This window comes from Phaenicophaeus curvirostris, chromosome 7 (genome assembly GCF_032191515.1).
Source record: "Phaenicophaeus curvirostris isolate KB17595 chromosome 7, BPBGC_Pcur_1.0, whole genome shotgun sequence".
NCBI lineage: Eukaryota > Metazoa > Chordata > Aves > Cuculiformes > Cuculidae > Phaenicophaeus > Phaenicophaeus curvirostris.
Window position 1 is genome coordinate 21,251,158 of NC_091398.1, and position 23,707 is coordinate 21,274,864.

The following is a 23,707-nucleotide window of genomic DNA, read 5'->3' on the forward strand; positions in this document are numbered from 1 at the left end:
CAGAGCTGGGAGGTGATGGTGAGATCCCTGCTCAGTAGACAAAATCTTGCTTCTCTGGGGAGGCAGTTTACTGATGTGCTCTTGGTGGGACTCAGTAGAATCAAGAAAATAGGAAATGTGACTTTTTGTTGAAGAACTGTGCCATGCAAGAAGATGGTTTTGCTGAATGATGAGCTTGGACAGTTTCATATGAGAGAAACCATGCTCCTGGCTTCTAGTATCTCAGTCTGAACTCAGGGAGAATGCTTGTCTCACACAGACTGTGGTTCCCCACTGACAGTAGGTAGCTGTTTCTGGTTGTTCACCTCCTGCTCTGTTCTGAAAGCAGGCGAATAGGGTTTGGACTTAAATATATTCTTGTCAGTTTTATATTAAACCTTTCAACAGACACCTACTTTGAAAGTGAGCTTTCCTTCAAAGACTTGCTGGAGTCTCTCTTGTATTGTATACAGCAAAGATTTTCTTATGAGAAGACACAATGAAGAAGGTAGATAGGATAAAGCAGTACATAAAAACATAAGAAATGTGGTTTGCCTGTTAGAGTCAAGGAACATCTGAGTTGTATGGAGAAGAAAAATCTTAGGTAAGGTTATACTTTGATTAAGGGGCTAAAGCAAGGAAATAGAAGAGCAGTAGTAGTCTTCTGGAGTTGAGATGCACAGAGGTTTTGTGTAAGTTTTACCTAGTAGGGCTTCAAATACATATTCCTGCCTGGTTTGCTCCAAGTCTAGAAAACAAAGGCACATCAAAGCAAGTTAGTACTCGCATCTCATATAGAAACATTTATACAAATTGTAGTCTCAGTATCTATTTAAACCTTTATGCTCAGTGTGTATTGACAACATGTATATCTTTCAATGCCCCTTTGCAGAATACCTTTCCTGCAAAGTAGTCATATGTTTGTTCCCCTTGATTTCAGCTGGTGTTGCATCAATTATTTTTTCCAATGGCCGTGATTTGCTGATTGGAGATCTTCACGGAAGAGGTTTTCGTACTTTGGTGCAGTCGCAGAATCGTGGGGTTGCAGTTGGAGTGGACTTTCACTTTTACCTGCGCAGAATCTTTTGGACCGATACAGTGCAAGATAAGGTGGGTAGAAGTTTCAAGAAGAATATATTTTTGTGTATGTGGAAGCAGAGAACTGCCAGAGGCAGAATGTGTTGATAGGCTTTAATTTTTGAGAGCAGAAGCTTGCTGTATTTTTTGTTTCCTAACAAAAAATCTCCTTGAAATGTTTTATGTTAATGACTGCATTTTTGAAGCTATACTATTACATGTGACATTGAACAAAGAATCCTATTATGTGGGAATGTCTTGAGCAACTTTTAATTTTACTTGAGATGGAGTCCAAAAAACTAATTAAGAGAAATAGTAGACATTCTTTCAAAACGGAACAAATTTTTCTTGGTAATTTTTTGAAACATGATCATTTAAAATGTAAAAGCTGTGTTCGTTCCACGATGATAAAGATCAGTTTTCTTCTTACACTTCAAATGGCACTGTAATTGAGGTTGGATAACAAATATTGACAGTATTTTGTGTAATGAGCCAATGTTTTGTTACTTTTTATTTTTAGGAGTATAGAGCCCTTGTGAAAGTTGGAAAAGTTTTCTCCATGCATAACAAAAAAGTTCTAGGTCAAAACATTAAACTCTATGGTCTTCATCCTCATGTTGATTGTCATGCAGAGTGAAGGAGAATCCATGGCCTGCCGCCACGTAAAGATCAATTTGATGTCGTTGTAATTCTGAAACTACACATAAGCTGTAAACTGTGGTTTCTGCTGCAGTGCCATGTTGGTTCTATTGGAAAGCACCTTTCATGGCTGTCAAGTAGGGCAGGATTTGTTTGCACAATTTTTGACTTGTCCACAATTCTGGCATTTTTATTTTTACTGTCATGTGTTCCCATTACTGCAGTTGCATTTACAAAGCTCGAATTAAGTCAGGGTTATATCTGAACTTATATGAGACAGGAGATTCACACTATGTCTGTAAGAGGAATAAACAAAAGACAATGTAGTTGTTTTTTTTTTTTCAGTGTGCTCCCCAGATGGCTAGGACTGCTTTTTTTATGTGCCAAATATAGTTAAATCCAAATTAATTAACTAGGATTAATTAATCTAAGTCCTAGCTAGAATACCCAGGTGAAAACAAAGACATGAAGAATTCTCTTATATGACGCATATTTTCACCTGATGACTTATAAGAAAAGTATTATTAGGGGGTTTGTTTTGGTTGTCCTTTTTTTTTTTTTTTAAGATTAAGATGTAGACTAAAGCAGAAAAATGTGGGTTGTGTTCTGTGTCATCTTTATCTCATTTAGTGTACTGCCTGATAACCTAATGCCCATAAGCTCTTCCATCAACAAGGTTTCCAAAGAACAGAATAGACAGTTAAATAGTTTTTGATTATTGTTACCTGGACCTGAAGAATGTTCAAAATGGTGTCATTATTTCATGTCTTTTTTTTTTTTTTTCATATGTTTACTTGTGGCAATCTATATTTTCACTTAAATACTTCCCAAAATTCATGCTGTTGTTCAAAAAAAAGGGATGTTGGTTCCCAGCTTTTCCAGTTCCCCAGTGTTATAATGACATGATGACTATTTGTGTAAAATTATGTTTATACTCTTTGTTTCATGTAGCTCTGAGCTTGCTTGTAAGGTAACAACGCTATTTCTTCTTAGGCATGATGCTGTTAGAAGTAGCCTTAAATAAAGGAGATGCAGTGCTGAGCATTCTCCTTTCTGTTAGGGAGAAGAGCTTTCCCCTTCTTTCTTCACGTTGCAATTTCTTTTTAGCAGTTTATGCAGTAAGAGCTCCCCCTCTTGTTTGTGATCACTGATGTCACCGATGACAGCTTTACTAAAGCATGTTCATTTGTTTTCAGTTGATGAAAATATTGGGGTTTACTTGATTCCAGGAAAGAAAGATGCACTTTCCTCATGAGTTTGTTTTTTTTTTTTTTTTAATCCAGCAATTTTTCATGTTTGGTCAAGCACAAGGCTGTTTAGGCTGTTGTTGTGTTTATTTTGCAGAAATGTTAGTTGAAAGCAGGCTTCCATTAGTTTTTGCATTGATTTCCAAACTTCTGCAAAAAACCCTTGCCTAAAGGAATAACTTTGTGAGTAACTTGGTTGTATCTATTGACCAGTTGTGGATCTGTGCTCAACGTGATGATAAAGGACAAGTGTCACGTGTCTTATGATTAGCAAAACATTGTGTGGGCACTGACAATATTTGTATCATTTTCAGGTATTTTCTATTAATATTGATGGCTCTGATTTCCAAGAAGTTTTAAATGTTTCAGTTGACACACCTGAAAATCTAGCAGTGGATTGGGTTAACAATAAACTGTACGTGGTCGAGACTAGCGTGAACAGAATAGATATGGTTAACTTGGATGGAACAAATCGTGTGACTCTTATTGCTGAAAATCTTGGAAATCCTAGAGGAATAGCACTTGATCCAACTGTTGGGTAAGTTATACATGTCAGATAATGGTAAAAGACATCAGAAATTCCTTTATATCTATGCAAAAGGAGGAGAATTAAGAAATAGCTAGGGTGGTTATTTTAGAAACAAAGTGTTTAAAACATTTATATTCTATTCTACAACTTAAATTTTTGTGGGAGGGCTGTGCATTGATTTTACTCTGAATGTTTGGAATCTGTTTTATGGGTAGCGTTGTATGTGCATGAGCAGCTTAGGGGAACTGTGGAGTTGTGCTGCAGAACAGTAGGAGTTATCCTGAAAGGTTTCTGTTGTGATACTATCCACAGATCTCCTATCTGAAATAAAGGAATGGACTGAAGCCAGGGAAACTAGTGTCTCCCAACTCAACAGGCTTCAGAAATGTATGTGAGACATGGAAACTTGGATCCTCAGAGAAAGGGAAGAGGAATTTCATGTCAAGTGTAGTGATGGATGCTTTTTTTGTGATGCATCTATTTGTCATTGGTTTATTTCTGGCAGTACACTTAAGTCTGTATTTTAATAAGGAAACTCGGCATTTGTGTGTCCTTCGGGTTGAAAGCATGTTTCTTTTTAGATTCATGCAATAATAAAAAAAAAAATGCTGATTACTTCCAGGGCAGTAGGTGTGATATTTTCATAGTATGCCAGCAGAGAATCCAGGGCTGTCTTGAAAAGGTGCTGGTTTTAAATTCTGTGTAAAATTCTGTTGTTTGTTAAAAAGTCAAGGAAACATGGGATTTCTTTTCTTTCTTTCTTTTTTTTTTTTTTTTTCTTTCTTCTTTTTCCTTTATAGCTATTTGTTTTTCTCAGACTGGGATAGTCTGTCTGGTGATCCTAAAGTGGAAAGGGCCTTCATGGATGGCACAAATCGTCAGGTCTTGATAAAAACAAAATTAGGCTGGCCTGCTGGAATAACTCTGGATATTGTATCAAAGAGACTTTACTGGGTTGACAGCCGGTTTGATTACATTGAGACTGTAACTTATGATGGGCTTCAAAGGTAGGAGAAATATTATTCCCTGGAAGTTACAGATACAAAATAGTCAGTGTATCTATTTCAAAGAAAGATTTGTCTAACAAAATGAGATACACAAAGGATGAAAATTACAACATAATGGATGAGATGCACCTTGATATCTATGGTGTCATGCTAGTTTTAGAAAATCCTTAATTACTTAATCATTTTTTGTTCTTTTTCTTCCTTGAATACCTATTGAACTTCTCATTTAATGTAATTTTTTATAGTCCACCATTACACTACACATTTTTATAGCATTTGCTTTTTATTACTTTTGAATTATAGATGTTGTCCCATTATAATTTCTTTGTGTCTTTTTCATGAATGGATTTATTTGATGCATTCCACTCCAAAGCACCACTTTGTGTAATGAGTATTAAGTGCTCTCCTTCATTTTATAAATCTTTGCTGTCAGAAATTAAGTCATCACTCACCCTATTGTGGTGCTGGGGTAACTGTATTACAGCATGCATAAAATGAGTCCTTGAGTTTTATGGGACTGCTTATTATAGTGTAGTGTTTAGAAGCCTGCTTTATCTCTGCAGCTGTGATTAGTCTCTGTTACGCAAACAAGAAAAAAATTGTCTCTTTTAACATAATTCCTACATATCGACTTGAAAAACAGCCCTCTGCTCATTTGACAAGTTTATTGCTCAATGTATTTTTTTTCACTTACAAAATTATAAAAATGATGCTGGTATCTTGCTCCTTCATCAGGATTTAGTAAGGCAAGAGTGTGTTCAGTAAAATCTTTGGGTTTTGGAGATAAAAAGTCATCTCTTACAGCAACGCCAAGAATCTTGTAGATGTTGTGCAAGTAGGCAAGAGGCAATGGCATAGTCTGCAAAGAATGTTGAAACACAGCTTGCTGTTCACTTGTTTCACATCTTGCATGCCTACAACATGAACCCAAATCACCTAGGGAACTGCTAGAGTAGAGCTGTAGAATTCATGGGATTTTGTAGACATCCTTTAATGACTCCATGGAAATAATATGGTAGTGTTATTGTTATGTATTGCATGAGCATTTAAATGTCTCTGTCTCCTAATACATATCCAGAAAAATATTGTCACAATATAATTTTTTTTTGCAGCTATAAATTTTTTTTATATTCAAGTTTTCTTGAATATTTCAAATTGCTGCAGACGTGTTTGGTTTCCTCTGTTTGGCTTGTTTCTCTAATTTTCTCTCAGTAATTATCAATATTTTCCTACATTTTTGAGTCATTGTCTTTACACACTAATTTCTTGGAAATTGCTAACACTTTTGATTGCTCTGTTTTTCGTACTGTATCTTTTATGATTGTGTATCCTGTATGTTTACCTTCATGTCATCAGTTCATTTGGTCTTTTTAATTTGTACTTTGACACCTCCTATGCAGAAGCAAAAGCCAGTGAATGAATTAATAATCCTGTATCCTCTCCTCTGTTATTAAAGTTATTTTCTAGGTAATATTTGATAAATAATTTTAAAACCATCTCTATGACAGGAGAACAGTAGCTCATGGAGGCTCACTGGTTCCTCATCCATATGGAATCACTTTATTTGAGCACAGTGTTTATTTTACTGACTGGACCAAAATGGCAGTGGTGAAAGCTAATAAGTTTTCAGAATCTAACCCGCAAGTGATCTACCAGTCTTCATTGAGACCTTATGGAGTGACGGTTTACCACGCTGCCAGGCAGCCATATGGTAAGGTAATAAGTAGATTATTAAGGGAAGTTTGGGAACCATTTTACCAAAAGTTGGTAAGAATTATGAGACTGTTACTTTGATCTAAATAACTGATAATTACAATACATAAATTCTTATTGTCAAACTGGACTATGTTTTATCACACAGTAGTTTCATCCAGCTCCTGTATCTAATGAACTGTCAAATGCAATGTTTACGAGTGGGGGAGTTTATTAAATGTGTTGATGTTTGGAAGAGTCAAACTTACGCTTATGAGCAGTGTTGGTGTTTGGGACTCTTTTTTTTCCTCAGCAGTGCAATGAGGATGCAGCTGGAAAAGGCTTCCAGTGTGAGTGGATTCTGTGAGATACAGTTCTGAAGCAGATCTAAATGCAGAAATCTATAGCTGAAGTTGTGGTCTCGGTGCTGTGTGCTATGTATTTATTCTCTATACAGAGCTAAGTACGTTGGATGCCAGTTAGCGCTGATGTGATTTTCATAGAATCATAGAATCATAGAATAACCAGGTTGGAAGAGACCCACCGGATCATCGAGTCCAACCATTCCTATCAAAATTCCTATTTTGGTGCATTCCAGGGTAGAACTGGTGGTGTATGATATCTGTGTGATGTAATACCCACAGAGTCCTCATGATTTATTAGGAATGATGAAAGGATCCTGAGAAATCAAGATAATGATGCTATTAGGTTAATGGATGAAGATTATAATCCTACCTGTATTATTTTCCAGTAAGAAATCCCTGTGGAAGTAATAATGGGGGATGTGAACAGATCTGTGTTCTCAGCCACAAAACAGATAATGATGGACTAGGTTATCGCTGTAGATGTATACTGGGCTTTGATCTGCATGTAGATGGACGACATTGTGTTGGTAAGGAAATGCCTTATGTTTGTTGGAAATACTGCCATTCTGTTAGCTTTAGAGTTATTTCTAGAACATTCTTCCTCTCTTCAGTAGCTTTGTGGGTTCAGTATGCCAAGGACTTAATGTTTTTCTATCATAACTCTTGTTCACAGCTTTCAATGTAATAGTTTCTTCTGATGTTCATTTCAAGCCAAAACAACTTAATCTCACCACCTTTTAAGAACATTTTAAGAGAGACAATGGGATATGTGTAGATACCTGTATGATTAAGCTCTTAATCCTTAAATCAATCATGAATGGTTGCTAATATGGAGATTCTGCATTATTTTGAACATGTAAGACTGTTTTCCTGTGCAGGAGTGGGCAGATTAGGTTCATCATCTTCTTTTGAACACATATGGCAAGAATAAGAGATTCTTTTTTGGAGCCGTGGGCTTCCATCAGCAGCTTGATGCTTCCTGTTTGAGTGCAGAATTATCACTAGTGTGCAGTTTACCATGAGTATCTGTTGGCAAATCAAGCCGAAGATGTCTATAGTTTTACTATATGACCATGCATTTTTCTGGCTAGCTGGGGTACGGTCTGGTTTTATGGTGGCTCCACAAAGTCTGTGAGGTATTTTTTTGTAGATGATTGTGAAGAGGTGAGCATGGAAGTTGATTTCTGCTTTTATAGCGATAATGTTTTCTGTAAAGGTGTATTAATATAATACCACAATATTAATGCAAGAGGGATATTTGACCACATCACCTAATATTCTGGGTTAGGTTTTGTTTTTCTTCTTCAATTTTTAGTTCTGTGTATATTTAAATTTCTGTTTTCTAATTCTTCTCTTTTCTATTCCCAGGTTATTAATGTTGCCAAAGGAAAATTCAAGTTAGTTAATGTTCAATTATCTCGCCTTGTGAATAAGTAAAGACTTTGCCTGATGTTTTCTTTTACAGCTGTGCAGCAGTTCCTGCTGTTTTCATCACAGCTGGCAGTGCGGGGGATCCCATTCAATCTCTCCACCCAGGAAGATGTGATCATACCTGTAACAGGGAGCCCTTCATACTTTGTTGGGATTGACTTCTCTGCTCAGGATGACACCATTTTTTTTTCAGACACAACCAAAGACATGATCTATAAACAGAAAACTGATGGTTCAGGTGAGAATAATTCTTAGAAATTGTAGAGTAATTGTGGTAAGTAGAGTAGAATATATGTTTCTAGGAAGAAGCACAAAAAGTCACATTGTGAGGTATAGAGACAAATCTCAGTGTCACCCCAGTAATCTGGTGAATGTAAAAAATACTTGTTCAATTCATACTGAGCTCATTGAAGTCTCCTCCTCTTTGACAAACTTGTTGAATGTGTTTGGGAATTAACTATTTGTAGCATTTCTCACAATTAGTATTTGTCATCACCAGTCTGTTTATGCAGACTAGTGAATGCCGTTCAGTAGTATGAAACTGAGATTCTCTTTTTAATTTCCCTGTGTGGAGAGCAGAATGTTTGTTACACTGTAATACAGAAAAATAACATTATGATTGTGAGAGCTAGAACTGCTATTTGTGGTAGTGTGAAGGTTACTCTCCAATTTATAATAATGATCAAATATATATTAAGTTAGTATATAGTCTTCTGCGTTTGCTACCTCTGGTCAAAGTAATGGTAGGCTGCAGCTGACCATTAGTACGTACAGAGTAGGTGAGTTCTGGCTGTTGAGCAAGATGTCCTTACTGCACTGACCTTGATGACCTTCGTTCATAAAACTCCTTTCAACGTAAACTTAGTGACAGATTTTTCTCTTGTCTTTGGGTAGTCTTTATGTCTCCTCCTCTTGTGTTTGTGTTTCTGAACATATACCTCCTTTGCCTCGAGTAAAGGGCATCCCCCTTTCCTTGGTTATTGGTCTTTATATAAAGTAGCACAGAGGCAGCGTTTTTACCAAGGGTAACCACCAGTTTTGTGAACAGAATACTGCATTCATCTTATTTCCTGTGTTCTTAAGCATTTATAATCATTATTTGTGTTATAAACTCTAGGAAGAGAAGTCCTGACAGCCAATAGAGTGGAAAGTGTTGAAGATTTGGCCTTTGACTGGATCTCAAAGAATCTGTACTGGACAGACCCTCGATATAGAAGCATTAGTGTGATGAGGCTGGCAGATAAATCTAGGAGAGCTATTGTTCAGAATCTAAATAATCCTCGATCAATAGTGGTTCATCCTGTTATTGGGTAAGGTTAGCTTTGTAACTATGTGAACAAATGCGTGATTTAAGCAGAATTTGTCAGGTTAAATTTACATCTCATTCTAGATTTCTGTTTGCATTTATATTCTTTTCCAGAATACAATCTCTTTTCAGTTCTCTTGTCTTTGTTCAGCACCCAGAGGAAAGGGCAAGGTGATAGAGATTCCACATGAAAGAAGCACTCAAAAGTGTTCTCTTTAAAAGCACCAGTTTTTATCTTTTACTCCTGTGTGTCGATAAACAGGCAAAATAACTGTTTCTTTGAATTACTCACATTAGGAAACTATTTTTCATAGTTGAAAGATGAATTTTTTTAAAGTATCTTTAACAGCCCTTCAGTTCTCAGAAGGTTAACCTTAGTTCCTTTATTTTTTGTCTGAATTTCCTTCTTTAAGCATATTAGATACTACTGGCTGTATTTGATACATACCTTACAACATGTGATTCTTTGTACATAAATTGAAGCCCTGCTTTCTTTGATGGAAATGGTTAACTTCAAATTCAATATTCTTTTATTTTGGCCATGCAAAAGCAGCGTTTCTTTCCCAACATAGTTCACTTTCATACCACCGTACTACAGAATTTCTTAAATCTTGGACATTGAATTTACATATTTCACTGTTACATATGCGTAATATATAAAAAAATTACTATATATATAAAATTTATATAAAACATATATGTATACACAATTTATACATATATAATATGTATAATTTTGGAAGTAATCTCATAAGAATTGTGTTGAACTTGGATCCTTTTTTGTTTGCTGCTTTGTAAAGTTATGTAACTCTTCAAAGAGCTTCAACTCTTTGACTGTAGGCATAAGTCAACAGGATCAGGAGAAAATTCTTTGTAATAGTCTTGCTTACTTGTGTTACTCAAAGATGGATTTTTTCTTGATTCTTCCTCCCTGTCAGTGCCTAAATGGAATCTTTAACAATTTTAACAAAGTTACACATATTTTATGCCTAAAGGGGCAAACCCCTTCTGAAGATTTTTGGAAGTTATTGCACACAGGATAAATATTGGTACTACTACCAATTGAGCAGATGACTATAATAAAATAGTGATTTCAAGGATATGTGATGATGTGGAACAAAGAATGTTAATGCTATTCGGTATTTGCGCTGTTCAATTATGTGGTATCATTTGGTTCATGTGTAGTCTGATGTATGTCCTTTCAGATATATATTCTGGACAGATTGGTTCCGTCCTGCTAAAATCATGAGGGCCTGGAGTGATGGATCCCATTCCTTGCCAGTTGTGAATACAACACTAGGCTGGCCCAATGGCTTAGCCATCGACTGGAGGTAAGCACAACACAAAAGCTTTTTGAGCAAGTGTGTTTTTGTCTTTAAACTGTTAGGGATTAAAAATAAAGGGATTGTTAGATTGCATGCACTGGCACATTCATATTGAAGATTTTATATTTCAATTTGTTGAAAAGCCTGTAAAATGTAAGATTTTCTCAGCATCCCTCCCCACACACCCCAACAGCCTCTTGTGAGATTTAAGACTATTATTTGAGAAAATGTTGGTGCTTCCTAATGGACGTAGTGTCATTTGAAGAGATTTTATATTTTCATTATTTCTAGTGCTCTAAGGCTGTACTGGGTGGATGCCTTCTTTGATAAAATTGAGCACAGCACCTTTGATGGGCTGGACAGACGCACTCTGGAACGTATTAGTCAGATGACTCACCCATTTGGCCTTACTATTTTTGGAGGTAAGTCTGGCACGGAAAAATATTATCTATTACTATCACAGATTCTTTTTCATACAATGATCTGTGAGATAAAATAATGTGACCTTTGTAATACTGCTTTTCCTATAAAAAGCACTGTTTAAAGTTTGTATAAAAATAAATATTTAGTACTTCCTGCTTGTATTTAGAGATGGTTTTATGTCTATTTGTGTTTAAATAATTTGAGGTAGATCTGGTAACTCTTTTAATGCAACAAGACAGATATTGTGTACCAATTATAGCCTCCAAGGTGGACTGCTCAGGCTAGACAGACAAGGTAAATCATATCCCTAGAGGTGATCAGCAATTACAGGATTTTGTTAATTTTATGTAGAGTTTATCACTGGCTTTGTGTTGTCTGTGAAGAAAGATGTCAACATCCGACCCCTTCTGATAATATGTAAAGAAATGTTCGTGAATATTATAAAATTTCCTGGAGAGTTATCTTAATGAATGACTTTTAAAATTGTCTTAAAATTTGAAACATCAGTTGAATCTGTTATATCTCAACTTAAGCGAAATCTGAGAGGGCTTATTTTTCTGAGTTATATCTGCCTATGATTGAAGACTCACTTTGTGTTAATGATAAAAGTATTTTTGTCTTTTTCATTAAACGGTTATGAAAAATTATTAAATTTACATGAAAAGCCTTGCATTTTTTTCTCATAATGTTTTATCTTTTATGTCATATTGCTCTGTAGTTGTTTTATGTTAAGTGTCTTTCACAACAGGTTATGCCTACTTCACTGATTGGAGACTGGGTGGAATAGTTCGAGTGAGGAAGTCTGATGGAGGAGAAATGACTATTATTAGGAGGGGCATCAGTAACATTATGCATGTTAAAGCATATGATGCTCATTCCCAAATAGGTAAGCTCTTTTGTTGTATAGATGAAAGACATGAAATAGGGAATAAGAGACAATATCAGGACAGTAGGTTTCCACTCTCAATTTTAGAAATGGCTATACTGAGTTTTAGCTGACACACAGGAGAGGCAGCACAGGCACTTGCAATCAGTGATTGTATATAGTTTTCCTCCACCACTTCTATTACTTTATTAAATAAACCTTGTAAAATGAAATTATGATTCCATTGCACTTTGTGAAATTGTATCATCAATTACAACCTTGTATTTCTCTTCCTCCAGTAGAAGTTTTACTTAAAAGTATTGGAAGTATTTATTTTAAGGAATTAGGTAAACGCTTATTAATCAAACTGCTATTCTTAAAGTAATCATTGTGCATAGATGTCTAGTTTTGTCTTCTTTTCACTGCTGAATTCTGTGCAATTCTATAATCTAAAACAAGAATTTGGTAGTGTAGCTAATTCAGTAAAACACCCAATGCACTTGCCAGACATACGATCAAACTGTGTGCTAAGGCTCACCACCTATTTGGTGCCCAAAGATTGGGTCGGGTCTCCCAGCCTTGTGCAGCCTAAAGTCCTAATTTGTGATAGTGTACTTGTTTCCAGACAGTTGCTGAATACAGGCAGAAAATTGGATGAGATTTAGTAGCAGGTTCTTGGCTTCCATAAACATTTGTGCCAATGAAAAGTATATGGAACGTGGGACTTCGAACATACTGCTACTAATACTGTCTGTGTACTTGACCCTGGTTTGCAATGTACGCAAACAGGATTTCCTACAGAGTCCTTTTTTTGTATAACATTCTTTTAGAGTTACTATGCACTTCTAATAATTCTCAAACTGTTATTAGTAATGTATACATGGATTTTCTCTGTCACTTTTTAAGGCTCTAACTACTGTAATAGAGGAACGAATCCCAATGGAGACTGTAGCCATTTCTGCTTCCCAGTACCAAATTTTCAGAGAGTTTGTGGTTGTCCTTATGGCATGAAGCTGGCTTCAAATCAGCTGACGTGTGTTGAAGATCCATCCAATGAGCCACCCACTTTGCAATGTGGCTCCCATTCATTTTCCTGTGGTAATGGAAGATGTGTGCCTCGACACTATCAGTGTGATGGTGTTGATGACTGCCATGATAACAGTGATGAACAAAACTGTGGTTATTTAAGTAAGTAATTGCTGTAATTTACAGTTAGTATTTGTTGTTTGCTTTTCAGAAGTTCTGATGGGTCAGTCTGATTTTATTTGGTTAACTCATGGAAAGATGGGATTCAGCACTGGCCACCTAAAGAATACACAAAATATTCATATTTCTTGGTTCTTAACACTCAGTTTACAGAATAAAAAAAATTTATCTTCTAAAGAAAAATGTTGCATTTTTTTTAAATCATTGTTTCACTCCCTGGTTTTACTGTGAAGTGTCTCCAAGTTTTTTTTTTTTTTGATCAAGTAAATTGAGAGAGCAGTGGGATAATTATAGTTGTTAAGATATTCAGGAGTTCTTTTATGTCACATTTAGTGCTTCTTTCTTCAGAGTTAAGTCTTTCTTTTAAATCACAAACAAGAAAACAGGATATATTGATAAAATGTGCTCCTTAATGCATAGAACTAACTAATATAAACTCTTACTTGTGGGCTATTTTAGAATAGCTGCAATGTCTTCTGGGGAAAGTATGAAGCAAATGGCTACTTGAAGAAGTTATTTTCCTTGATCTTTAGATTGTTTTGAAGTGTGTAACAATTAAGTTTTTTATAGATTCTTGTAGTTTAAAAAAGTTTGTAAGTATTCTGTCCTGTTCTACAGCATGGCAGACATTTTCATTTTAAGCATTGTGCATTCTAGAATTTGACGCATATTTTAGACATTCTGTTAGTATACTAAAAGTACTGGGCGTTCTGGCATGGAAAGCAAGTTTTGAAGATCTTTATAAAAGTGTTCTTCTGTTTTCTTTTCTATTTAGATAATACTTGTGCTTCATCAGCTTTTACCTGTGCCAGTGGACAGTGTATTCCAGGGCACTGGCATTGCGATAGACATAATGACTGTTTTGATGGCAGTGATGAATTGCATTGTCCTACACAAGGACCCACTTCATGCCCTGCAACCATGTTCACCTGTGATAATAATAGATGTATTCCTAGGATCTGGCTATGTGATACCGATAATGACTGTGGTGATGGGTCAGATGAGAAAAACTGCAGTGAGTATCACAACTGTTGTTTTTTCAACACCTGCATGAGTCTACATAGGTATGTCTCTTGGTGGAAGGATGATAAATGAAATAAGGAAGAAAGAACTGATATCTAAGATAGGCTAATATTTTTCAGTCCATAAGATGGGGAAAACTCATCTAACTTGAATTACCAGAGCCAATTAGAATGCTGAAAAAGGACAAAAAAATAAAAAAGGGCAACTGTGATTATTGTAATAATTATGTGCTGTGCAATGTCATCCACTGCAATTTACAGCAAAAAAGCAGCTAAAGCTTAGATTTTCTAAGCACTTATTTAATGAATGATCTTGGTAGTGACTAATGTTGTAGTGAGCTAATTAAGTCTGGAAGTTTTTTACCAGAAAGTTTCTCCATGTGCTTTCGTTAGTGTTATTTACCCCTAAGTGGAATCTCCTATTTGTTTTGCGTGAGTCCAAGCCTACATATGAATAAACAATTATCTGATACTAATGTATCAGTGCTTGTAATTTACATGATTACCAGTTTCTGTATTACATGATGCGAGTTAGTGATAGTGTCTTTATATTATCTCAGTATTATGCTGGTTACAGAAGAAACAAAAGAAACACATCTGTGTTTATTGTCATTCTTAATAGCTTTCACAAGTACTTGTGAACCCAGGCAATTTCAGTGTCCGGACCATCGCTGTATTGATCCATTCTATGTCTGCGATGGAGACAAAGACTGTATAGATGGTGCTGATGAGCGTGACTGCAGTAAGTGTAACTTTGTTGGATGTCTCTTTTATTGTTTCCTCACTCTTATCTCCTGAGGGGTCTTTGGTGACTTTATATTACCAGCTCCAAGACAGCAGAATGTGCAGTGAACCTGTCCATAAATTAAGCCTGTTTGTGATACTTGTTTTAGGATTTTAGTATGCCCTTTGTCTAGGCTGGTTGTAGAGGCTGAAATATGTTTCCTCTAAGTTTTCCGTAGATTCCAAGATCACTGTGTGTTCTGGGTCCTGGGAAAACCATGGTCTTCAGTGTAACTTTGTCTCCTGATATTATATCAGCTTGGGCACTTGTAGAAAAACTGGGTGCAGTCTAGCTCTGTGAATAAAAAAAATAACATTTTTTTAATTATTATTTTGTAGTATATAACTGCAGTGCCACGCAGTTTAAATGTCTAAGTGGAGACCAGTGTGTTAGCTCTTACTACCGGTGTGATGGTGTTTTTGACTGTAATGATCACTCAGATGAGACTGATTGCCGTAAGTATATTGATGCTGAAAGAACGGTTTCAATTATATAGGTGATGCTTCCAAAGATTTCCTTTGCTTGTTATATCAAATAATTGGCACTACTGTCCTTAAAACTTCAAAATTCTTTCTAGTGAAACTTGTCTATAAATTGTTTTTCTGATCAGAAAACCAGTAGTAGGTTCCAGCTCAAGAGTGGTTTTTTCTGGCAAAGAATAGTTTGTATTGCTTTTGGCACTAATGCTTTGTTTTACTTGGCACCTGAGTCTTAAGTCTTTTAAAAGTAAAATTAAGGAATCTCTTTATCTGGAAAACTGAAAACCGTGTATCTATGGGAGTTAGATTGAAACTTTTCCTGGAATAATTTTTTTCTTTTTACATTTAAGTTAGTTAAAATGCTGCAGTGCAGGGTAGTGAAAACTTGTTTCAGCAAGTAATTTCATATTGCTTTGGGCATGTACGTAGATGTCAATATACATAAATATCAATGTGTGCTTGCTCAAAATGTAGCAGTAGTTGAATTGCCTTGTTCACTGTATAAAGTAGAAGTTAAATTGGTCCGATTCTAAAATGTCATATAAACTGACTGATTGAATCTGTGGCCTGATTTCAAAGCAACAGAGTTCTTAATAGTGTTGTAACTAGTTGTGCAAGAGATGAACTGAAGGTAGTGATTTTGCTTCTCTGACTAAAGTTGAAACAGCTTCTGAACTGTTGAATGTCACTGTTTTAGCTACAAGACCACCAGGGATGTGCCACCAGAATGAATTCCAATGTCAATCAGATGGCAATTGTATTCCTGCTAATTGGGAATGTGATGGCCATCCTGACTGTGCAGATGGCTCAGATGAACATCATAGATGTCCTGCCAGGACCTGTCCTCCATCTCTGTTCCGCTGTGATAATGGCAACTGTGTCTATCAAGCATGGATCTGTGATGGTGATAACGACTGTAGGGATATGAGCGATGAGAGAGATTGTCCTACTCAACCCTTCCGCTGCCCCAGCTGGCAGTGGCAATGTCCAGGTCACAGTATCTGCGTGAATCTGAGCAAAGTATGTGATAATTCTGCTGATTGTCCCAATGGAGCTGATGAGTCCCCATTATGCAGTAAGTTCCTGTTCAAGCATCTACTAAAGCGTACTGTGTGATGTGGCTTCAGAAAGAAATGGAATATTCAGCATGCTGTATTTAGTGTGGAGACATTTCTAGCAGAAATTATAAGCATGCTGAAATTAAAGCTCAGATTAGAGAGACTTGCTTGCAGTGAAAGGAGACTACAATGATGACTGATGAATTCATTAACTATGTTCAGTCTTTTGCTCTGAATTCAAACGTGACTTCACTGACTTCAGTATAGGTTTTTATATAGCAATATGGGAATGAGTTTCTGTTCCTGAACACATTCACTGAAGCATGGTATGCTTTCAGTTCACATGAAGCGTGATTCAGTCCTTAATATTTTCTTTTAAATTTCTAACTTCAAAAATCATGGAAAAAAAATCTAAAAGCTCACGTGTAGCCTGAATTTGTATTTGTGATTATCAATTGATCTAAGTATAACCTTTTTCTTTCTTTCTTTCTTTCTTTCTTTCTTTCTTTCTTTCTTTCTTTCTTTCTTTCTTTCTTTCTTTCTTTCTTTCTTTCTTTCTTTCCTTCCTTCCTCCTTCTTCTCTTTAATCAATGCATATTCTCAGATGAACCCCAGCCAGGTATGATAATAAATTATTTTAAATTATTGTTTATTAATACAATTTTAGGTTTAGAGTATTGCAGTAAAATTTGTATATTTCTAGCTGGTTTTGATTTTTTAAAATAAATTCTTAGTCTTTAGCATTAATTTAATGGATTCAGTAATACACACTATATTGTTTTCTGCATTTATGTGCATTGTGTGTATTATGTTTTACATAAGAGCCTCAGTCCTGATGTTTGTGCAGTCATGTTTTAGCAGCAGTCTTAGGCTACTAATGCAAATGCAAAGTATTAAATTTAGCATAAGAAGCTTTTGTTAACTATTTGCTTATTTCTTTTCTGAACCCTATTTCAGATCAGGAGAGCTGCTCTGACAATAATGCTGGCTGCACTCATGAATGTATTCAAGGTCCCTTTGGAGCTCAGTGTACTTGTCCTATTGGATACCAACTTGCAAATGACTCCAAGACCTGTGAAGATATTAATGAATGTGACCCTCCAGGCTTTTGTAGTCAGCATTGTTACAATGAGAGAGGGTCTTTTAGATGTTATTGTGATGAAGGATACATTCTAGAAACTAATGGGAGGACTTGTAAAGCAGCAGGTAAGGAATATTGATGTTAACCTATAGAATGACAACAGTGTCTGGAAAATGCCCATTTTCATATTGGTATATTTTAAAATTGGTGATGTAAGCAGCCACTTAATAGTTGTTCATGGCAGATGCCCTTGAGTGTTAGAACTGTCAGCTGAGGGCTAAATTGGAAACTATGATTAGTTGAAATAACATAGTTAAATTAATAATGTAATGTTTAACCCTGGAATGGTCAAAACTAATATTCTGGAGACAAGCAATGCCAGGCACCTGTAAGCCACAGGTTAAAATCTGCTATTTATAAAGTTCAGTGCTCACAGTGTTTAAATCCCAGCCTTTCACAGGACTCACCTAGTGCCTATGCCATACTTCGTGTCAGTGTTTGCTCTTTAGAAATGAGCAGCCTTGCTGTCTGTTGTTCTGTCTATCTTACATAATGCAGTGACAGTACAGAGGAGCCATGTGCCCAGTGGAACCACAGGTTTGCTGGTTTAGGGATATACTCGGGTTGGGGAAGACACTTGAAATGTACCTGCAAATCAGTCTGGCCCTTACTAGTAGGGAGTTTCTCATAGTTTACTGTTTTTACAGTTGTCACTTTTCAGTCTAACCACAGCAACCCATGGCTTTCTTGTAGTCTGTTTATTCTCCTCGCTGGTGCCCATGTAATCTAAAGGGAAAAAAAGAGCAGGCTGGGTAAAAAGTAGGAATAGCCAGACTGCTTAGAGAACTGGTGGTCCAAAGAACTTTGGGATTTGAGTCAGGACTGGTTGCTGATAGTGGCTTATGGAGGAATGAGGGCAGGATGTCAGTGGCAATTTCAACAGTGGGGAAGAGGACCCAAGGTCCAGATATAAGACTGGGAGGGGAGTCTAGTAGAAAGAGTCAATGATGGAGAAAAGGTTGAGGAAAGAAAATCTAGATCAAAAAGTCAGGGTGGACAGACTTGATATGATAAAATATCTTAGCCTGAGAGTTGATTTGAATTTGTCCTTTCAATATGTATATTTAGATATATAACTTCGACGCTATAAAGCCGTGTCAAATTACTCAGTGTTTCTTTTTCTTACAGAATTGCTGTAAAATAGATTATTGGTTTGTTTTAATTTCTTTCCCTTTGACAGAGTCTGGGAATCTTCTTTTGCTAGTGGCAAGTCGTAACCAAATCATCGTGGACAACATCACCTCCCAGTCGCACAGTCTTTATTCTCTGGTTCGGGATGGGAGAAGTATTGTGGCTATTGATTTTGATTCAATCACAGATCGTATCTTTTGGTCTGACACAACACAGGATAAAATTTGGAGTGCTTATCAAAATGGGACTGACCGGAAAATAGTAGGTTTTTCTGAATTATTATTGTCTTTTTGTTCTGGAGAGAAAATGAAGACGCTGTATCCCCATTTAACAAAGGGGAACAGGGAAATCACAACATAGTAAGAAGAGGGATAACATATTCAAAGTGAAAAAACTTTATAGATACTAAGCTAATATTTCACGTAGGTTTTTGAAAAAGAAAACAGAATGCTTTCAAGAAGCCCTTTTTTAATATCAGGCTATAAGTTGATTTTTCTTTTAGTAGATGCTAACTTCTTCAATAGACCCAGTGAAGACAGTAGGAGTGTTTGGATTTTGTCAGTGCCTTGAATATGTACCTTGTGACTTTAGTTTGCTTAAGAGAAGTAGAAAAAATTGGAGATTTGGTCCCCCATTTTCTATATCTATAGAAATGGAATGTAAAAATATACAATAAACTAGATTGTTCTCTTTTCTCTCTCGTTTTTTTCTTTTTTTTTACTTTTTGTTATTAAACAGGTGTTTGACAGTGGTGTCACCGTGACTGAAAGTATAGCGGTAGATTGGGTAGGTCGCAATCTTTACTGGACAGACTTTGTTCTGGAAACAATTGAAGTCTCTAAAATGGATGGGAGCCACAGGACTGTGCTGATTAGTGAAAATGTAACAAACCCAAGGGGACTAGTGTTAGATCCCAGAATTGAGTAAGACTTTTTTTATGTTTTGTTTCAAAAAGATGCATATTTTCTGATGTAGTAATATTCAAATTTGAGATATGCCCAGATTGTATTGTAATTGTAAATGACAAGTGAAAGAGAACACTTAAGACAATTTTTTAAAATAGTATGTTTGCAGAGTTGGTTTACTGTTTAAAGTCATATGGTAATTATTTGTAATCTATCCTCTGTTTTGCTGTAGCAAGATTTTTTTTTTTCCTGTGGAACACATTTTCCTGTATTTGTACCTAGTTAAGAACTATTCATTCAAAAGTCTGATGCATCCTTATCAGTTGGTAGTGCACTGCAAACTTACATGTAATATAATGTGGTGTGTCTGCCTGGCAAAGAACGGGTTCCTTCATAGTCCCAGGACTTGAATAATTATCTTTTCTGTTTTAATGTTATCACAAAAGCATCTTCCCGCATCACACAGCAAGTGGCATAGGGTAAATGGAATGCTACCGTTTAAACTGTTCACGTACAAACTTTTGCGGATTTTGGAGATCTTCAGTGCTGTGAACTCTGTTTACTGCCAGCCACATGGGGCTCTTCAGTTATGGCACTGTTAGCATTATCAGTGCATTCCTGTAAAGTGCAAACCCATATCAAATTATTATTTAGCAACTGGAGAATCAGATTAAAATCAATATTGAAAAACAGTGATAACAGTAGCTTCTATGTGCTGCTATTATTGACAAATGAAAACAGCAGCAGAAGTATTAAAACGATTTTTACAACAGGAATGATGATAATATCTTAAACATGTTGCTGAGATGAATAATTTCACTATCATTGTGTCATTGTGTAGGACTTCACTTAAAAGGTGTTTTTTATTTCTTGGCTAATGAGTCTTTTACGTAGCATTTGTCAGTAGGCAGCATAGTTTTTTCAGGTTAGTAACTGCATATTACTTTTTACAGTGCTCATTTAATGTTCTGGACTGACTGGGGCCAAAATCCTCGAATTGAAAAAGCCAGCATGGATGGAAAAATGCGAACAGTGATTATTGACAATAAAATCTACTGGCCCAATGGACTCTCCATTGATTACCCAAATAAACTTCTCTATTTTGCTGATGCTTATCTTGATTATATTGATTTTTGTGATTATAACGGAAACAACAGACGACAAGTGGTTGCAAGTGATTTGGTAAGACATTAATAAGTAACCATTGTTTTCCCATGCCCTCGCTGATAGTACTTAAAATCATATTTGCACTGTCATAGACTTGGATGCATTTTTCTTCAAAATACTTGGGTGAAGTAGATATGAAATATTTTAGCTGCTTGCTACAGCTGGAAGAAAAAGAATAGCATATCCTATTCACAGTCTCTCAAGAGACCTTCAACAGAATCTTGAGCTGAGTGTAGGTCATTCTCATTTGTTCTGTCTGCATGCGTGAATCTAAAGGTGGCATCTGACACTGCTGCTACTAGCTAGTGCATTTGCTGTAGGCAAATATAGGACAAAAAAAGCTGGAAGAACCTTCCCTGGTCACCTTCTGTGAGTGGTGATTGCTGTAGTTCTTGATGGCAGTGAAGGGTTTTGTACTGCCAGGACTTGCTGTGTGCAAGGCACTTCATGAAGACCATCCCTCTTACTGGCTATCTCCCAGTTGTTGCACTGTCACTTTACCAGCACAATAGTTCAAATGTTCAGTTCATACGGATAGGCTGGTATAATTAACCACATGTATATTTTCAGGAATTGAACCTTTGGGCTTTTGTGTTTGCCTAGAGAAACAGTTCGTGTGAAATAGGAGCCAGTGCAGTCTTTCTTCCTCCCCTCCTAGTTTGCTGAAATTTTGATCAGCCACCTTCTTCACCCTCTGTTAAATTAGAGGGAAGATGATCGGAGCTGCAAGGTCTTGGCAGGCCTGTAACTCTCACTAGACATTTCCTCTTGTGCCCTTGAAAATCTACAATTGTTTCTTTATCTGTTGGTTCCACGTATTCTGCTCTATAGTTCGAGTACTTTGTTAATTCTTCATGCTGTAGATCTCACGGGATCTATTTAGCATTTTCATTTTTTCAAATGTGTGTTTCTCCCATAATTAATGTCTTATTTTCAGGCAATAGATGATTTTTCATATTCTTTTGCTGAAAAATATCTTTGGAGACACTGCTGCTTTTTATCTTAAATATAAAATTATGCTCGGCTCTGCTGTTGCTTCATTGCAAACTTTACATATACAAATCTCCAGAACTAAATTGGTAAACATCCTTGCCTTTTAGATATTGCAGCATCCACATGCTTTAACTCTCTTTGAAGATTTTGTGTACTGGAGTGACCGCTATAGTAATCGAGTAATTCGGGCCAATAAATGGCATGGAGGAAACCAGACTGTTATGATTTACAACATTCACCAGCCTCTGGGGCTCGTGGCAGTCCATCCCGTAAAGCAACCCAATAGTAAGTTCCACAAAACACCTGCAGTAATGTCATGCATTGACACTTCTGGAATCAGCCTTGTCAGCTAGTGGGCCTGGTTAAAATATGCAAATAATTCATAGAGTTGACTTGCAACTGAAGGTCATTTCAGCCTGTCTAACCTACTGAACCAGCCTCTCCAACCTGATGTCTAGGGAAAGTCACCTAGGCAGCAAGTGAGCATAATGATGACCCAGAAAGAATAGTAGGGAAGTAGTATGTGCCATTTTCTTGCACTTTGTTTTGAATGTTTTTATGAGAAAATCAAAGCATTTTTGGACAGCATTTTGGTTTTTAAGATTTGTCTCAGTGGAACACCAGCCTCAGTTCCTTCTGCATTAGTAATGTCATGCTTTTGGAGAATATTACTGTCATCATTCTCTGAAAGCACTTTTGCAGTGTTTTACTTAATGCAGTATTAATAAATAAATAAATAAATAAATAAATAGACCCCTTAATTGCATTCAAGTTTCTCTTTGAGATCATGTGCAGACGATCTTTTTCAGCTGAAAGACTGTAAAACATTATGAATATTCTTTTTCTTTTTCTTAGATAGAGTTGTTTTCCAGATCAGATTGTTGTCGCTTCATGTCATGACTTGAAGGGTGGGAAATACATTGATAAGAATAGTGTCATTCACTGTTTCTGCTGTTTCTTGTGTATGGGGTGGTTTTGATTAAGGAATGTTACAATGACGTAGATTTTTTTTTGTCCTTGAAAACTTTCATACGGGGGAGAGTGGAGACTTGCATCTGAGTAAGGTGCTAGTAATTTCAGCTCTATATTTTTATTTTTGGAAGAAAATGCTTCCCAATCATGTTCTGAGCTAAAGCCACTTAGCCCTCTTGCTGTAAATTGTGTGGTCGCTAGAGCATACCATTAATTTATACCTTATCATTCTGGTTCAAGAGGTTTTGTTTCACAACCCAGAGTTTAAAAAAACTTTCTACCACTGAAGGAGAAAATAGTTTATTTTTCTTCATCGTATTAAATTAATACATTTTGTGATTTTTCATTTAGAACTGTTTTATTGTACTTTATGTGGCCAGACACAGAAGAAGAGAATAAAGCTCTTGCAAAATAGCAAAATATCCTAATGCTTACAAATTAAGAAATAATTATTTGCTGATGGAAATTCCAGATGCAGTATTAAAACTGTTGTCTGCTCTTGTTTTGTTTTGTAAATCATTAGATCTCACACCTACTAGAGTTTAGATTTGTTATACTGGTGAGAATTTTCTTAAAATTTGAGTTCTGAGTTTATACCATTGTTTTATTGACATCTTGTTAATTGTTTTTGATTCTTGTTGTTTCTTATATTAGGAACAACTGTGTCATTTCCTGGAACCTACGAGTTTCTTAGAATAAGGCCTGCTGCAGTTGTGAAGGATGTACCAAAAATCTAATTTTTATTTTTTATGAAGATGTGTCCTCTTGAAAAATCCTCTTTTGCAGCAAGTTTGTGGAAATGCCCTAACTACTGAATTTTAGCATATAGTAGTAATAGCAGTCAGTCAATACTACCTTCGTTGTCCTTTTTTTCACAAGCTTAGACTGCTAGTTTCAAAGCGATCCAAAAAATTATGCATTGAACTTCTACTACCTTTGAGTGAAATGTAGGCAACTATTTTAT

The 23,707-nt window shown here is 36.1% G+C and overlaps 1 protein-coding gene across 3 annotated transcripts in view; it reads left to right on the top strand.

Moving 5' to 3' along the window:
* The window catches only part of LRP2 (LDL receptor related protein 2), a 125,835-nt gene that overhangs the window by 39,997 nt on the left and 62,131 nt on the right, over positions 1–23,707 (top strand). For all 3 annotated transcript variants that reach the window (XM_069861157.1, XM_069861158.1, XM_069861159.1), the window contains exons 11-30: positions 920–1,089; positions 3,257–3,480; positions 4,272–4,478; positions 5,987–6,189; positions 6,922–7,062; positions 8,001–8,204; positions 9,084–9,276; positions 10,478–10,603; positions 10,889–11,019; positions 11,769–11,906; positions 12,792–13,073; positions 13,867–14,106; positions 14,736–14,855; positions 15,236–15,352; positions 16,074–16,451; positions 17,392–17,640; positions 18,756–18,967; positions 19,445–19,629; positions 20,565–20,793; positions 21,879–22,056. In XM_069861157.1, coding sequence (XP_069717258.1) covers positions 920–1,089; positions 3,257–3,480; positions 4,272–4,478; positions 5,987–6,189; positions 6,922–7,062; positions 8,001–8,204; positions 9,084–9,276; positions 10,478–10,603; positions 10,889–11,019; positions 11,769–11,906; positions 12,792–13,073; positions 13,867–14,106; positions 14,736–14,855; positions 15,236–15,352; positions 16,074–16,451; positions 17,392–17,640; positions 18,756–18,967; positions 19,445–19,629; positions 20,565–20,793; positions 21,879–22,056 — 3,927 coding nt within the window. The remainder of the gene's footprint in view (positions 1–919; positions 1,090–3,256; positions 3,481–4,271; positions 4,479–5,986; positions 6,190–6,921; positions 7,063–8,000; positions 8,205–9,083; positions 9,277–10,477; positions 10,604–10,888; positions 11,020–11,768; positions 11,907–12,791; positions 13,074–13,866; positions 14,107–14,735; positions 14,856–15,235; positions 15,353–16,073; positions 16,452–17,391; positions 17,641–18,755; positions 18,968–19,444; positions 19,630–20,564; positions 20,794–21,878; positions 22,057–23,707) is intronic.